The following is a 17,703-nucleotide window of genomic DNA, read 5'->3' as shown; positions in this document are numbered from 1 at the left end:
GACCCTATTGTATTTGCTCGGTTTCTTATTAGGGACTGAGCCAGCGAAGCTGGCCAGCGAAGCTGGCCAGCGGAGCTGGCCAGCGGAGCTGGCCAGCGGAGCTGGCGAGACCCTATTGTATTTGCTTCGTTTCTTATTATTAGGGACCGAGCCAGCGAAGCAGGCCAGCGGAGCTGGCCAGCGGAGCTGGCCAGCGGAGCTGGCGAGACCCTATTGTATTTGCTCGGTTTCTTCTTCTTCTTCTTATTATTATTCTTCCCCGCACGTTTCCCTTAATTTGACCCCCTAAACGTGCATAACTTTTTATGAAATTTGGCACGCACGTCGGGTCATGCAAAAATTTCAATATTCTGAAAACAAATTCTGAAAAAACTCTATAGCGCCACCTCGGGACATGAAAATTTCAAAAATCACAAATAACCTCAGCTCTCTGCACAGGAATGTCGTAGAGACACGCAACCACCACTCACGCGTTCGTCGGCTCGAGCTCTACGAAAACCTGTCTGCCCGATTTGAGCCATCTTCAATCTAGGGGGCGCTATAACCCAAAATATGAAAACCCTTTAAAGATTATCTCCTCCGAAAGCGTACAATATTCTGGCTTCATATTTGGACAGATTATAGTGAATATCCAGCCAAACAAAAGTTATCAAAAGAAAAGGGCTAACTTGTCGAGTTTTTCTTTTATAAGCTAACAAAGTTTGTCTTCACCTGAAACCATGTTTCGCTTCAATTTGACCCCCTAAACGTGCATAACTTTACATGAAATTTTGCACGCACGTTTGCTCGCTCGAGCTCTACGAAAACCTGTCTGAACGATTACAGCTATAGTCAATCTAGGGGGCGCTATAACCCCAAATATGAAAACCCTTAAAACATTATCTCTTCTGAAACCGTACAATATTTCGGCTTCATATTTGCACAGATTATAGTGAATATTCATCCAAGCAAAAATAATCAAAAGAAACACAGTAACTGCTCTAGTTTTTTTTTATAAGCTGTCAAAGTTTGTCTTCACCTGAAACCATGTTTCGCTTCAATTTGACCCCCTAAACGTGCATAACTTTATATGAAATTTTGCACGCACGTTCGCCCGCTCGAGCTCTACGAAAACCTGTCCGAACGATTTCAGCTGTCGTCAATCTCGGGGGCGCTATAACCCAAAATATGAAAACCTTTCAAAGATTATCTCCTCCGACACCGTTCGATATTCCGGCTTCATATTTGTACAGATTATAGGGAATATCCAGCCAAACAAAAGTTATCAAAAGAAAAAGGCTAACTTGTCTAGTTTTTCTTTTATAAGCTGTCAAAGTTTGTCTTCACCTGAAACCATGTTCCGCTTAATTTGACCCCCTAAACGTGCATGTATTTTGCTGAAATTTGGTACGCAGGTCTGGTCTGCTGAAAATTTCAATATTCTGAAAACAAATTCTGGAAAAACTCTATGGCGCCACCTAGGGACACAAAAAAATTGTATAAATCACAAAAAACCTCAGCTCTGCGCACAGGAATGTCGTGGAGACATGCAACCACCACTCACGCATTCGTCTGCTCGTGCTCTCCAAAAGCCTATAGAGGGATTTGAGCTATCTTATACCGAGGGGGCGCTATGACACAAAATATTAAAACTCTTTAAACATTATCTCCTCCGAAACGGTACAATATTCCGGCTTCATATTTGGACAGAATACAGTGAATATCCAGACAAACAAAAGTTATCAAAAGAAAAAGGCTAACTTGTCTAGTTTTTGTTTTATAAGGTGTCAAAATTTGTCTTCACCTGAAACGATGTTTCACTTAATTTGACCCCCTAAACGTGCATAACTTTTTATGAAATTTGGCACGCACATTCGGCCGCTCGAGCTCTATGAAAACCTGTCCGAACGATTTGAGCTATGTTCAATCTAGGGGGCGCCATAACTAAAATTTATGAAAACCCTTTAAAGATTATCTCCTCCGAAACCGTACAATATTCCGTCTCAATATTTGGCTAGATTATAGTGAATATCCAGCCAAACAAAAGTTATCAAAAGAAAAAGGCTAACTTGTCTAGTTTTTCTTTTATAAGCTGTCAAAGTTTGTCTTCACCTGAAAACATGTTTCGCTTAATTTGACCCCCTAAAAGTGCATGTATTTTGCTGAAATTTGGTACGCAGGTCCGGTCTGCTGAAAATTTCAATATTCTGGAAACAAATTCTGGAAAAACTCTATGGCGCCACCTAGGGAAACAAAAAACTGCATAAATCACCAATGGCCTCAGCTCTTCGCACAGGAATGTCGTACAGACATGCAACCAGCACTGACACGTTCGTCTGCTTGAGCTCTACGAAACCCTGTCGACAGATTTGAGCTATCTTAAATGTAGGGGGCGCTATACACCAAAATATGCAAAACCTTTGAACAGTATGTCTTCCGAAACCGTACAATATTCCGGCAGAGGAACACCTCTGACTTTCATCTTCGGTCACGGACGGCACTTGCTTGCTGACTGCGCGGGGGAGCGGGGCGAGGTCCCGCCTAATGCTGCTTGCAGCTTTAATTATTATTATTATTTTACAAGTCCACCACGTTTTGCTTAATTTGACCCCCTAAACGTGCATAACTTTTTGAGAAATTTGGCACGTACGTCGGGTCACGCGAAAAATTCAATATTCTGAAAAAAAATCTGCAAAAAGTCTATAGCGCCACCTAGGGACACGACAAACGCCAACAAATCACAAGGCCAACACAAAAATCCACAGCTCGTCGCACAGGAATGTCGAACAGACATGCAACCACCACTCACGCGTTTGTCCGCTCGAGCTCTACGACAACCTGTCTGACCGATTCGAGCTATCTTCAATGTGGGGGGCGCTATAACCCAAAATATAAAAACCCTTTAAACATTATCTCCTCCGAAACCGTACAATATTTTGGCGTCATATTTGCACAGATTATAGTGAATATCCAGCCAAACAAAAGTTATCAAAAGAAAAAGGCTAACTTGTCTAGTTTTTGTTTAATAAGCTGTCAAAGTTTGTCTTCACCTGAAACCATGTTTCGCTTAATTTGACCCCGTAAAAGTGCATGTATTTTGCTGAAATTTGGTACGCAGGTCCGGTCTGCTGAAAATTTCAATATTCTGAAAACAAATTCTGGTAAAACTCTATAGCGCCACCTAGGGTCACAAAAAACCTGCATGAATCACAAATAACCTCAGCTCTTCGCACAGGAATGTCGTAGAGACATGCAACCGCCACTCACGCGTCCATCTGCTCGAGCTCTATGAAAACCTGTCCAACTAATTTCAGCTATCTTCAATCTAGGGGGCGCAATAACCTGAAATATGCAAACCTTTTAAAGATTATCTCCTCGGAAACCGTACAATATTTCGGCTTCATATTTGCACAGATTATAGTGAATATCCAGCCAAACAAAAGTTATCAAAAGAAAAATGCTAACTTGTCTAGTTTTTCTTTTATAAGCTAACAAAGTTTGTCTTCACCTGAAACCATGTTTCGCTTCAATTTGACCCCCTAAACGGGCATGACTTTATATGAAATTTTGCAAGCACATTCGCCCACTCGAGCTCTACGAAAACCTGTCCGAACGATATCAGCTATCGTCAATCTAGGGGGCGCTATAACCCCAAATATGAAAACCTTTCAAAGATTATCTCCTCCGACACTGTTCAATATTCCGGCCTCATATTTGGACAGATTATAGTGAATATCCAGCCAAACAAAAGTTATCAAAAGAAAAAGGCTAACTTGTCTAGTTTTACTTTTATAAGCTGTCAAAGTTTGTCTTCACCTGAAACCATGTTCCGCTTAATTTGACCCCCTAAACGTGCATGTATTTTGCTGAAATTTGGCACGCAGGTCCGGTCTGCTGAAAATTTCAATATTCTGAAAACAATTTCTGGAAAAACTCTTTGGCGCCACCTAGGGACACAAAGAAACTGTATAAATCACAAGAAACCTCAGCTCTGCGCACAGGAATGTCGTGGAGACATGCAACCGCCACTCACGCGTCCATCTGCTCGAGCTCTACGAAAACCTGTCCGACTAATTTCAGCTGTCTTCAATCTAGGGGGCGCAATAACCTGAAATATGCAAACCTTTTAAAAATTATCTCCTCCGAAACCGTACAATATTTCGGCTTCATATTTGCACAGATTATAGTGAATATCCAGCCCAACAAAAGTTATCAAAAGAAAAAGGCTAACTTGTCTAGTTTTTCTTTTATAAGCTGTGAAAGTTTGTCTTCACTTGAAACATTGTTTTGCTTCAATTTGGCCCCCTAAACGTGCATGTATTTTGCTGAAATTTGGGACGCAGGTCCGTTCTGCAGAACATTTCAATATTCTGAAAGAAAATTCTGGAAAAACTCTATGGCGCCACCTCGGGACACAAATACTGCAAAAATCACAAATGGCCTCAGCTCTTCGCACAGGAATGTCGTAAAGACATGCAACCACCACTCACGTGTTCGTCTGCTCGAGCTCTACGAAAACCTGTTGACGTGTTTCAGCTATCTTCAATCTAGGGGGCGCTATATACCTGAAATATGCAAACCCTTTAAAAATTATCTCCTCTGAAACCGTACAATATTCCGGCAGAGGAACTCCTCTGGCTTTCATCTTCGGTCACGGATGGCACTTGCTTGCCGACCGCGCGGGGGGCGGGGCTCGGTCCCGCCCAATGCTGCTTGCAGCTTTAATTATTATTATTATTCTTCCCCGCACGTTTCCCTTAATTTGATGCCCTAAACGTGCATAACTTTTTATGAAATTTGGCACGCACGTCGGGTCATGCGAAAATTTCAATATTCTGAAAACAAATTCTGAAAAAACTCTATAGCACCACCTAGGGACACGAAAATTTAAAAAATCACAAAGAACCTCAGCTCTCTGCACAGGAATGTCATAGAGACACGCAACCACCACTCACGCGTTCGTCGGCTCGAGCTCTACGAAAGCCTGTCTGACGGATTTGAGCCATCTTCAATCTAGGGGGCACTATAACCCAAAATATGAAAACCCTTTAAAGATTATCTTCTCCGAAACCGTACAATATTCTGGCTTCATATTTGGACAGATTATAGTGAATATCCAGCCAAACAAAAGTTATCAAAAGAAAAAGGCTAACTTGTCTAGTTTTTCTTTTATAAGTCATCAAAGTTTGTCTTCACCTGAAACCATGTTTCGCTTCAATTTGACCCCCTAAACGTGCATAACTTTATATGAAATTTTGCACGCACGTTCGCCCGCTCGAGCTCTACGAAAACCTGTCCGAACGATTTCAGCTATCGTCAATCTAGGGGGCGCTATAACCCAAAATATGAAAACCTTTCAAAGATTATCTCCTCCGACACCGTTCAATATTCCGGCTTCATGTTTGGACAGATTATAGTGAGTATCCAGCCAAACAAAAGTTATCAAAAGAAAAAGGCTAACTTGTCTAGTTTTTCTTTTATAAGCTGTCAAAGTTTGTCTTCACCTGAAACCATGTTCCGCCTAATTTGACCCCCTAAACGTGCATGTATTTTGCTGAAATTTGGTACGCAGGTCCTGTCTGCTGAAAATTTCAATATTCTTTCAACAAATTCTGGAAAAACTCTATGGCGCCACCTAGGGACACAAACAAACTGTATAAATCACTAAAAACCTCAGCTCTGCGCACAGGAATGACGTGGAGACATGCAACCACCACTCACGCGTTTGTCTGCTCGTGCTCTCCGAAAGCCTAAAGACGGATTTGAGCTATCTTATACCTAGGGGGCGCTATGACCCAAAATATGAAAACTCTTTAAACATTATCTCCTCCGAAACCGTACAATATTTCGGCTTCATATTTAGACAGATTATAGTGAATATTCATCCAAGCAATAGTTATCAAAAGAAACACAGGAACTGCTCTAGTTTTTTTTTTATAAGCTGTCAAAGTTTGTCTTCACCTGAAACTATGTGTCGCTTCAATTTTCAACCCCTAAACGTTCATGGACGTTGCTGAAATTTGGTACACAGGTGCAGTCTCCTGAAAATTTCAATATTCTGAAAAGAATCTGGAAAAACTTTATAGCGCCACCTTGGGAAACAAATACTGCAAAAATCACAAATGGCCTTAGCTCTTCACACAGGAATGTCGTAGAGACATGCAACCACCACTCACGCGTTCATCTGCTCGAGCTCTACGAATATCTGTCGACGGATTTGAGCTATGTTAAACCTAGGGGGCGCTATACACCAAACTATGCAAAACCTTTAAACACTATCTCCTCCGAAACCGTACAATATCCTGGCAGAGGAATTCCTCTGGCTTTGATCTTCGGTCACGGACGGCACTTGCTTGCTGACCGCGTAGAGGGTGGGGCGAGGTCCCGCCCATGCTGCTTGCAGCTTTAATTATTATTATTCTTCCCCGCACGTTTCCCTTAATTTAACCCCCTAACGTGCATAACTTTTTATGAAATTTGGCCACGGCACGTCGGGTCATGCGAAAATTTCAAATATTCTGAAAAGAAATTCTGAAAAAAACTCTTATAGCGCCACCTAGGGACACGAAAATTTCAAAAAATCACAAATAACCTCAGCTCTCTGCACAGGAATGTCGTAGAGACACGCAACCACCACTCACGCGTTCGTCAGCTCGAGTCTATGAAAACCTGTCCTCCCGATTTGAACCATCTTCAATCTAGGGGGCGCTATAACCCAAAATATGAAACCCTTTAAAGATTATCTCCTCCGAATCCGTACAATATTCCGGCTTCATATTTGGACAGATTATAGTGAATATCCAGCCAAACAAAAGTTATCAAAAGAAAAAGGCCTAACTTGTCTAGTTTTTCTTTTATTAGCTAACAAAGTTTGTCTTCACCTGAAACCATGTTTCGCTTCAATTTGACCCCCTAAACGTGCATAACTTACATGAAATTTTGCACGCACGTTCGCTCGCTCAAGCTCTACGAAAACCTGTCCGAACAATTCCAGCTATCGTCAATCTAGGGGGCGCTATAACCCAAAATATGAAAAAACCTTCAAAGATTATCTCTTCCGACACCGGTTCAGTATTCCGGCCTCATATTTGGACGGATTATATGAATATCCAGCCAACAAAAGTTATCAAAGAAAAAGGGCTAACTTGTCTAGTTTTTCTTTTATAAGCTGTCAAAGTTTGTCTTCACCTGAAACCATGTTCCGCTTAATTTTACCTCCTAAACGTGCATGTATTTTGCTCAAATTTGGTTCGCAGGTCTGGTCTGCTGAAAATTTCAATATTCTGAAAACAAATTCTGTAAAAACTCTATGGCGCCAACTGGGGACACAAAAAAATGTATAAATCACAAAAAACCTCAGCTCTGCGCACAGGAATGTCATAGAGACATGCAACCACCACTCACGCGCGTTCGTCTGCTCGTGCTCTCTGAAAACCTATAGACGTATTTGAGCTATCTTATATCTAGGGGGCGCTATGACCCAAAATATTAAAACTCTTTAAACATTATCTCCTCCGAAACAGTACAATATTTCGGCTTTATATTTGGACAGATTATAGTGAATATTCATCCAAGCAAAAGTTATCAAAAGAAACACAGGAACTGCTCTTGTTTTTTATTTTTCTAAGCTGTCAAGTTTGTCTTTCACCTGAAACCCATGTTTTCGCTTCCAATTTCAACCCCTAAAATTCATGATTTTGCTGAAATTTTGGTACACAGGTGCAGTCTGCTAAAATTTCAATATTTTGGAAACAAATTCTGGAAAAACTATAGCGCCACAAGGAACAAATGCTGCAAAAATCACAAATGGGCCTCAGCTCTTCGCACAGGAATGTCTTACAGACATGCAACCAACATTCACGCTTTCATCTGCTCGAGCTCTACCAAAATCCTGCCTGACTGATTTTGAGCTATCTTCAATGTAGGGGGAGCTATAACCTGAAATATGCAACCCTTAAAAATTGTCTCCTCTGAACCGTACAATATTCCGGCAGAGGAACTCTCTGGCTTTCATCTTCGGTCACGGATGGCACTTGCCTTGCCGACCGCGGGGGGGCGTGGCGAGGTCCCGCCCCAATGCTGCTTGCAGCTTTAATTCTTCTTAATTTTTTCTTCGCGTAGTGTAAATTTCCCTTAATTTGACCCCCTAAACGTTCATAACTTTTATAAAATTGGCACACATGTCGGGTCACGCGAAAAATTTGATATTCTGAAAACATATCTTCAAACATCTATAGCACCACCTTGGACACCAAAACCTGCAAAGACACACAAGGCCAACACAAAATGCTAGTTCTCCGCACAAGAATGTCGTAGAGATGTGCAACAACCACTCACGCGTTCGTCCCACTCGAGCTCTACGAAAACCTGTCTGACCTATTTGATTATCTTCAATCTTAGGGGGCGCTATCTCCCAAAATATGAAAACCCTTTAAACATTATCTCTTCCAAAACCTACAATATTCCGGCTTTATTTTTGGACAGATTATAGTGAATATCCAGCCAACAAAAGTTATCAAAAGAAAAGGCTAACTTGTCTAGTTTTTCTTTTATAAGCTGTCAAAATTTGTCTTCACTTGAACCATGCTTCGCTTCAATTTCAACCCCTAAACGTTCATGGATTTTGCTGAATTTGGTACGCAGGGGTAGTCTCCTAAAATTTCAATATTCTGAAAAAAATATCTGGAAAACTTTGTAGCGCCACCTGGGGACACAAAAATCATAATGGCCTCAGCTCTTCGCGCAGTGAATCGTACAGACATTGCTTTATAAGTAGCCTGTACATGTTCCAATCAGCCTTGAAACTTTACATGACTGATCAGAGTCCAACCCTCATCACATCCACTTTTGAAATACACTCTCAGTCGCAGCGCACCTGGTGGATGACAGGAAATGTTGTATAGCTGCTCTGAACATGCTCCCAATCTGGCTGAATTTTACATGTATGAACAGACTGGTCCAGATGCGATTCAGAGGTCGACATACACTCTCACAGCGCCACCTGGTGGACGTGCATGGATTCGCCGACCAGCATGGATACGAGGACCCGTCGATCGCTGCTTGCAGCTTTAATTAGGATCCGAGCACCGAGGGTGCCGAGGGACAAGGCGCTGCAAAGGGCACCGACTGTCCAAGTTACCGTGGTGCCTTGGACCCTATTGAAACTCTAGGGTTCATTATTATTATTATCATTATTTTTAGATTTTTGTTTTTGTGGATTTTTGTTTTCTCAACTGTAACAAAGAATTTTCTATTCAATTCTATTAAGGTATGATGCTGGGAAAGACAACTACATTGACTAATGGAGCTGAAACTGATGATGGAGAAACTTGGAGCTCCACAGACACACATTGGCTTGAAGAATATGATCCAAGAGAGGTGGATGAAGACCTAGACAACAAGCTCAGCTTCAGAGAGGTGAAACAAGTAAACCTAGTCAAAATTTGTCAGATGATTCAGATTGTCCTTGTCTAAATCCATGCTTCCCTGTTCTTTCTGTCCTTCACAGTTCCTGCTGATCTTCAGGAAATCGGCAAGCAGGAGAGCTTGCAGAGGATAGTGGTCTTAGTGTCCTTGCACGTCTCTAGAAATTGATGTCTCCACAGAAGGGGTCAAAGGAGCCAAGACGTTCTTTGAGCTAAGGTAAGTTGACTCCAAATTTTTGATCCACTCATTCCGGAACCTGCGCCTGTGAAAGTGACTGCAAAGTTTACTGAGACCTGGCTGAATCAGAACAACTCAGACTCAATTGTGGATCTACCTGGCTTCACTCTCATAAGGTCAGACAGAGATGTTAAAGCTAGTGGCAAGAAGAATGGAAGGGGTCTGGCTTTATTTGTTAACCAGAGATGGTGTAACTCCTCTCACATAATGGTTAAGAAGAAATTGTGTTGTCCAGATATTGAACTGTTGGCAGTTGGACTTCGTCCATACTGTGATCCAAGGGAGTTCGTCACTCATAACAATACTTGTATACATCCCATCCAAGGCAACTGACTTGGTTCCGTGTGATGTTTTGCATGACACTGTTGCTAGGATTCAGACTCAACATCCTGAGCACTTGTAGTAGGGTTCATTCCATATCATTTCAACCAGTGGGTCCCACGTGACCCCTCTCAGATTTTGCTAAGTTTTTACATACATTTAGTACATTATATATGATGGGAAAATCCCAATTTGAATGCTTTATTGTCATTAGTTTCAAAGTTATGGCCATTTGAAGTAGGTAGGGGGTACCCTAAAATTGCGACCAAATTAAGACTTGAAATTTTCGGATTCAAAGGTCAACATTAAACATAGAAGGGTTTATAGAAACAAATTGTGCCTGGTGTCAAATTAGGGAAATCCTGTAATTTCACGTCTTTTTATTTTTGGATACCACCTATCCCACATGCTGATATTGACCTTGAATCTGAAGGTCGGACAATATTTTTTTGATTTTTAGCTGTCATATTTCATGCATTAATACCATACACTTTCATTATTACAGATCAAATCCTTAGATAGGCAATTATTCCCATAAATTTCTAATGGATATGACGATTAGTTTTTGGTAATGGGTGCCAAATGTAGCAGGCATCCATCCCAAAACACCAAATTTCAGGAAGGTGGTTGGAGCACCATCTTCAATTTACTGTGGGTGCTGGTGGTGGAAGATCATGATTAAAAAAGCTTGTGGTGAAAATTAACAGGCTTATACTCCCAATAATTTTTTGAGTTATGGCATTTCAAATGTTAATAATTTAGGCCAAAATGCCTCCCCCAATCCTCGCCTGAAATTTTAGGTTTTAAATTGTCATATCTCTGCTTCTGGTTATCACAGAGACTTGAAATTTTTTTCTCCAAGCTCTCTACCATGTTGTGATGTCCTAGAAACACACACACACTTATCCTTTACTATAGCCATGCAAAGTCCCAACTTCTAGCCATCATGCATCATTCTCAATTTTTACCCTCAAACTATGCATTTTGGTAGTCACGAATCTGAACATTACCTGTATGCTATATAGTGCACATATTTATGCTGGTGTGTACGGCTGGAGTTGGAAAATAACTTCCACTTTTTTCGATAACTTGCAAGGGTGAATTGTGCCTACCGAACTTCTGAATTAATAGAATAAACACACCTACTTTCATTCAAGAAATTACAGAACAAATCATTTCACCTCGAACATTCCTGGACATACCTTATCTTGAAGTACAAAACTCTTTCAAGCACTATGTCACTACATAGGCAAGTATAATTATATTTAAACACCTGCAATCAACTTTTATAGAACACAGGATGAATAAGATATCATAAGGAGTAGGCAGTAATGGCCTAGTTTGGGGTAAAATTGAGCGTGATGGCTAGAAGTTGGGACTTTGCATGGCTATAGTAAGAGGATAGATGAGTTTCTGTGTAAATTTGCAGATCTCTACCACCTGTGCTACATTGACTTCAGGGTCCCTGAAAATTAGGCACTTTCATGGGGGCAATGTTCAGCAGTCCATACTTCTCTAATAATGTGCCTAGAGGGCTCCCCCTGTATAAGTTATAAGCCAGTCTGGTCTAGAGCAATTCTACATGGTGCTAAGACATTAATCTGTAAGATTTCTGGTATTTTTAACACCCTTAACCCTACTTGCGAGTGGTTTTTACAAATAATTTATACATTTTGGGCAAGCCCCCTGCTCTGTAGAGACTTCTCCTGAGTGTGTGTGTGTTGTTTCTAGGACATCACCAACATGTAGAGAGCTTGGAGAAAAAACTCCAAGTCTCTGTGATACCCAGAAGCAGAGATATAAGCATTTTAAAACCTAAAAATTCCAGGCTAGGATTGGGGGCGGGGGGCATTTTGGCCTGAATTATCAAAATTTGAAAATGCCATAACTTAAAAACTACTGGGAGTAGATGCCTGTAATTTTGCACATAAAGTTTGTTTTTTTTTTTTTTTAATCATGATCTCCCACCACTATCTTCCAAAGCCAAATTGAAAATGGTGCTGCAACCCCCATCTGTGAATTCAGACGGAATTGGTCAGCAGTTTAGAAGTTCGTGATGGATAAAATCGCAACTTTGTCATTGTCTGTAACATGCAATTATAAATATAAAGTAAATATTTTGACATTTCTGAGGACTATAGGTCACTGTGAAATGATTCTGAAAATTTCAGATCTCTATCTTTTGTTGTTCAGAAGTTATAGAAGTCTGAAAATGTTTGAAAATTTCAAGTCTTAATTTTGGCCGCAATTTTAGAGTACCCGTTACCTACTTCAAATGGCCATAAATTTGAAACTAATGACAATAAAGCATTCAAATTTTGAATTTTCCCATCATATGTAATGTACTAAATGTATGTAAAAACTTAGCAAAATCTGAGAGGGTCAGGTGGGAAGTAAAATTGGTTGATTTCATACGGAATGACCCAATAATATCAGGAGATTTCAGTCATGTCAGCCTCTCCTCAAGGATGAAATGCATTTGAACAAACTGATTAAAAAAGGTGGCTCTGTGGTTGGAATCAGATTGCACACATTGGAGGATGAGGTGGAGAGACAGGCACTTAGAAAGATGGAGACCATTTTGACAAACATGGATCATCCACTTCACATCTGCCTCAGTGAACAACAAAACATCGGTGGATGGCTCCTATCCTGCACTGCAGGACTGAAAGATTCAGAAATCTTTTTGCATCAGAAATTAGACTGTTTAATTCAAAAGCAAAAGATGAGACCAGACAATTGAATTTCCCTTCGGGATCAAAAAAGTCTTCTATTCTATTCTATTCTGTTCTATTTCTATTCTATTCTGTTCTGCAATAATTTGTCTGTACACGGCTTAATTCTTGTAGGGTTGCAGGGGGGGCTGGAGTCTATCCCAACTGACTTACGGTTAAAGCAGGTTCACCTGGACAGATCACAGAGACAAACAGTCACTTCACACCTACGGACAATTTAGAATCACCAGTTAACCTCAGCATGTTTTGGACTTTCGGAGAACCAGGGTAGAGCCCATGCACAAGTAGATCACTGTCACCAGTTCAGTATGTCCTTCCTTAGATCACTGTAAGTTGCTACTCAGCACCAGGGGCCTCATTTATAAAACAATGCGTAGGATCCATACTAAGTTTGCGTACGCGAAAATACGAAATTGGGCGTTTGCCCTTCGCCCCTGATTTATAAAACTGTGCGTAAGCACAGCTGCATGCAATTTTTTGATAAATCAAACACCAGCTGGAAGATTGCACAGGTGGATCCACCTCACATTCCGCCCACAACACACCCACATTTTCCATGGAATGGTCAATGCAAAGTAACTCATTGAATGTATCTGCATAAAATAAGCTGTTGATCCACGGCATTTACAGCGCCGGCCTGCAGTCTTTTCCCCACGCTTTTGTGCTCAGGATGAATGAATCATGTGTGACCCAGGCCACCCTGCCACTAAATTTGTTATGATCATGTCCGATGTACAAATAATTTGTACACGGATTGAATGTACATTTTTCGGTTCACATAGACAAATTCATCTTCACTCGGAGCCCTTACAGCAACCATGAGTGCAGTCAGTTACGCCGATTACATTGGGAAACCGGACATTGCTGCAAATTGCCGTTTAATGTTGGCCTGTCACCCACAGTGTAAGGAAACCTGATGTATTGACTGGTCATGTTTATAATGTCATCCAAAACAAGCTGGCATATATCACTGAGGGATAGTTGTGATATCCCTGACCTAAAGACATCATTAACTGTATATCAGACCCAAATGGATTTAGACAACAATGTAACCGCATATATTCTTCAAAAAACACATACCTGTCGGCCAATTCCCGCTGGAAGGAGCGGTTGTCACCAGAACAGAGTCGTTCAGGCTCCTGTGTCTGTTACCGGGTGGCGTGGTTTTGGCGGGGGTCGGTCTAAGACGGCCCAGTTCAGCACATAGATCCAAGAGTACTGCTCTAGGAATCTGAATCGGCTTATTAGCCAGTCAATCGACATGGGCAAATCCCCGTGATCCTAAAATCTCTTCCATTCTTAACGTGATCTTTCAGCAATTTTTTATTTACAACAGTGAACATAAAGACATACAAAACAGGTCAGTTTTACAATTATAGAGCATAGTGTTAAACAAAGTAGAGAACAACATTAACAATGATTAATAACGATTATATATGCAACAAAGACGAAAAAGGGAGAGAAGAAAGTAAAATAAATGGAAATGAAAGCAGAAATAGCGTTCTGTGTGTATGAAGGAGGGAGTGATGGTGTGTGTGTGTGTGTGTGGCTTGCGAGTGGTTCGCGCATATCCATATGTGATATATAATATATATGCTGATAATGATAGTGATATAAATAAGGAGATCAATGAATAATAACAGTTATTTACCTCATTACAAAATAATAGGAACAATAACAATTGTCAAAGCAAGTGATTGAAACCGGACAATCCCACACACAGAAAACCACACGGGGGCCAGGGCAGAGGGCATGACCCACCCCACCGCAAGGCCGTGCCCAAGACCGAGCACCTTTTTTTTTTTCCCCCTTTCCTTTTTCTCCTTCTCACCTTCTCTCTCTTTTTTTTCTTTTTTCCTTTCCTTCCCCTCTTTCCTCCTCCTCTTTCTTTCTTCCCCCTTTTCTTTCTTCCCCCCTTTTTTCCTTCCCTCCCCTTCCCTGCACACTTCTTTAATACTAATCATGATCATTGCTTTGGCTTTGCAAATGAAATGACCAAGATCCACTAATACTGATGCTCAAAACATGTGCTTTGCTCGTAAAAATAGCCCTCATTGTAAGTCTTAATTATGATGCATTTTTGTAAATTAACAGGAATGTAGCACGACATGAAGGTGAAAGCAGCATTCTGTTTTTTTTAAATGGGGAAAGTGCAATAAAAATATTTCACTGAAATCTGATGATAATTAGGATGAATGAAGATGTCTTTTCAGTGTCACACCATATGTGAAAGGTCTCAGATGCCTTATTCCCAACAAGTCTCCTCAGAAAGTCCTTCTTCTCCTTTAATTTGATACATTTTTTCTTTTGGATGCAGATGTACTCCTCGACAAAATCACTCCAACCATATAAAATGATTTACTCTTTCCGAATGTTAAATAAAGTTATTATGGTGAGAATTGCTGCATTGTAATATCATAGTGTATATTGCAGAAAGACAAAATATGTTCATCAACCCCACTTTCTCTGAGAATCTGAGAATTTTTATCAACAAGACTAAATTAACTTATAAAAAGTTAATGCATAGCCTTATTTATTGACTTAAATGCATGTGTGGAGTCACACACTATGTTTCCAAAAAATAAATGGTCTCGGCTCTTTTTCAGAAGTTGATTTTTCTTACATTTCAGTAATGTAAATGTCTTTCCACAATCCAAATTAACATTAGCTGCTTTTTGAATAATTTCTTTAGAGTTACAATTTTCTTGAATCCCTGCTGGGATACAGACAAAACACCAAGCAGTTTTCAACTACTGCCTTGGTATGAAAAAGTTTGGACACACTTTCTCATTCAACTGAATGAGAAGTGGGTCCAACCTTTTGACTGGTAGTGTATGTAAACTTTGGCAGTCTGTGTCGCCTACCACTGTCAACATATGCATGCTTATTTAAGGCCTTGGCAAAAGGTTAATATCTTATAACAATTTTTAAAGATACATTGTTGATTTAAATAGGACATATCATAATGTTATGTACGTACCCACAGTACTTTTTGTATCATGCATCATTGTACCTCCAGGATGCTGGTTCTTGCAAAACCTGCTGTACTAGCTACCAATTTATTTATTTTTAGTTTATTTTGATTCTCAGTTTTTGGCTAAAGATCTCCACTGTGGCATCACCTCACAGCTGTGTGCTTTCTCTTGAACAGGTTCAGGCCATCAATGAGTCCAACGGTTGAGGCAGAGATCCGCCAAGAGCAGGAGGAGAAGAAGAAGCAGGTTGAAGAGCAGAAACAAAGAAAGCTGCTTTCAAAGAACTGCAGTCAGCTTTCAAGTAACTGCTACTGAGGACCCTTGACTGTGTGCTGTACTAATGCTGTCTACGAATCAGTGTATATGTCAGATCTACTTTAAGTGCCGTCCACTGAGGTCAGACAAGCAGAGCAATCTGAGCTACATGAATGAATGATTCTTATTACTTCTGTCATCCATCCCTGTGAGCATTGTCATACGTTATGTCCTGGAACTCAACAATGAAGTCAAGCCAATTTATTTAAATAGTCTACGTCCCAAATTTGCCTCAGAGGCATTGCAGTCTTCACAGCTTATTACTCCTCTACCCTTACTTGCGCAAATCAGAAATGGAAAAACTCCACAAAGAAATCGCTTTTATAAGAAAAAATGGACCAAACCTCAGGGTGAGAAACAGGAGGGCTCCTTCTTCCAGGATCAACAGACTTGCATTGTATGGCAAGTGTACAGAATAGAACAAAATTGTAAAGCTACTGGACCACAGATAATCAAGATTATAAGGTTAAAAAGATAGTAAGTAAAACGGTTTCACTCCTGATAGAAGGACTCTGTGTATGGTTCGCTCATTCGTTTTCCGTTTCAAAATAAAATGAGAAAAAACAAATAATCGGTTTGTTTTTTGTTTCTCAAAATCAGCAGCTGACACATGACTGCGTCTTAAATTGTTCTCCATGCAGAACCTCCTGACAATATAATATATTATAATATAATATTATCTCTTTAATATAGAGCAATGTGAACTCCATGAATTCTGCGTAGGTTTTGTCACTCTCAAAGAGAATAAAATTGGAAAAGCGCTCTATTAAAGCCATTCCAGATGTGTTCACGATCCAGACCAGCTCTTAACAGTTCTTCCCCAGCGACTTCCGGTGTTGCAACAAACTAAAACAACAGCCATATTTTGTATTTCGGGTTAAAAAGCTAGAGCAAAAATCCAACACCGTCGTTTTTCCATTAGTTAAATAGTAAGTTCTACATTAGGTTTTTAAAAACTGAAAAACAAAAAAAACAACGTGGTTTATTGGTTTTTAGATTTTATTTTGAACGGAAACACGACATGAGCGAACCATACAGGGATTAGAAGGGTACCCAAAACTATGCAAGTAAAGCTTTCATTTTGTTGTGGTTTTTTTGTTAGTTTTTTTTTTTAAAGAAATCTTCCTACTGTATGCAGTCTGACCTGGATTAATGCGAAGGTTGTCTAATGTTCCATTATAGCAGTTAGACCAATTCCACATAGTGTATCAAAGCTTCCACTGCTGTGTCGGTGTGTCAGTCCACTTTAGTCAGTTACAGGTCGTAAACTGGGGATGTTCCTGCTGTGGTTCCTCTCATATCAATACTATGTTCATGTCTTCTCAAAGACATGAAGTACTTATCCTTACATGATTATGAAATCGTCACGTTGAATGACTAACTTACTTTCTGTGATGGTCTTTACTTGTTTTGAAATCAAGCTTGTTGAGCTTGTATATTGTAATCAGATAAATGTTTTAGCTAACATTTACGTAACTGCACTTACTGGTGATTTGATACAAGTTTCTTAGTCAAGGTAGAGTTATTGTGGTTTTTAGTATTAACTTTATTTGATTTCAGTTATATTATTGTCTTTCAAATTTACAGTGTTAAAGTGATGACCATTTGGTGGATTGTTAAAATCATAACTATTGCAAAGGTGCATCATTTCCTCTGGAATGTGCCAAGCTATTAAGTTCCTGCCTCTTTCTCCACCCACCCTCCCTTACCTGCTG

General features: G+C 40.2%; 1 protein-coding gene across 1 annotated transcript in view; it reads left to right on the top strand.

Moving 5' to 3' along the window:
• efhd2 (EF-hand domain family, member D2) overlaps positions 1-16,961 on the top strand; it is a 34,778-nt gene extending 17,817 nt beyond the window's left edge. The window contains 9 exon segments of the mRNA XM_051949442.1: positions 9,248-9,276; positions 9,279-9,349; positions 9,352-9,396; positions 9,488-9,514; positions 9,516-9,561; positions 9,564-9,621; positions 15,096-15,107; positions 15,856-15,938; positions 15,941-16,961. Coding sequence (XP_051805402.1) covers positions 9,248-9,276; positions 9,279-9,349; positions 9,352-9,396; positions 9,488-9,514; positions 9,516-9,561; positions 9,564-9,621; positions 15,096-15,107; positions 15,856-15,938; positions 15,941-15,978 — 409 coding nt within the window. The 3' untranslated portion in view covers positions 15,979-16,961.
• Positions 16,962-17,703: the final 742 nt, after the last annotated feature.

Source organism: Acanthochromis polyacanthus, chromosome 6 (assembly GCF_021347895.1).
Source record: "Acanthochromis polyacanthus isolate Apoly-LR-REF ecotype Palm Island chromosome 6, KAUST_Apoly_ChrSc, whole genome shotgun sequence".
In the NCBI taxonomy this organism is placed as follows: Eukaryota; Metazoa; Chordata; class Actinopteri; family Pomacentridae; genus Acanthochromis; species Acanthochromis polyacanthus.
This window is presented reverse-complemented; position numbering and strand designations above follow the sequence as displayed.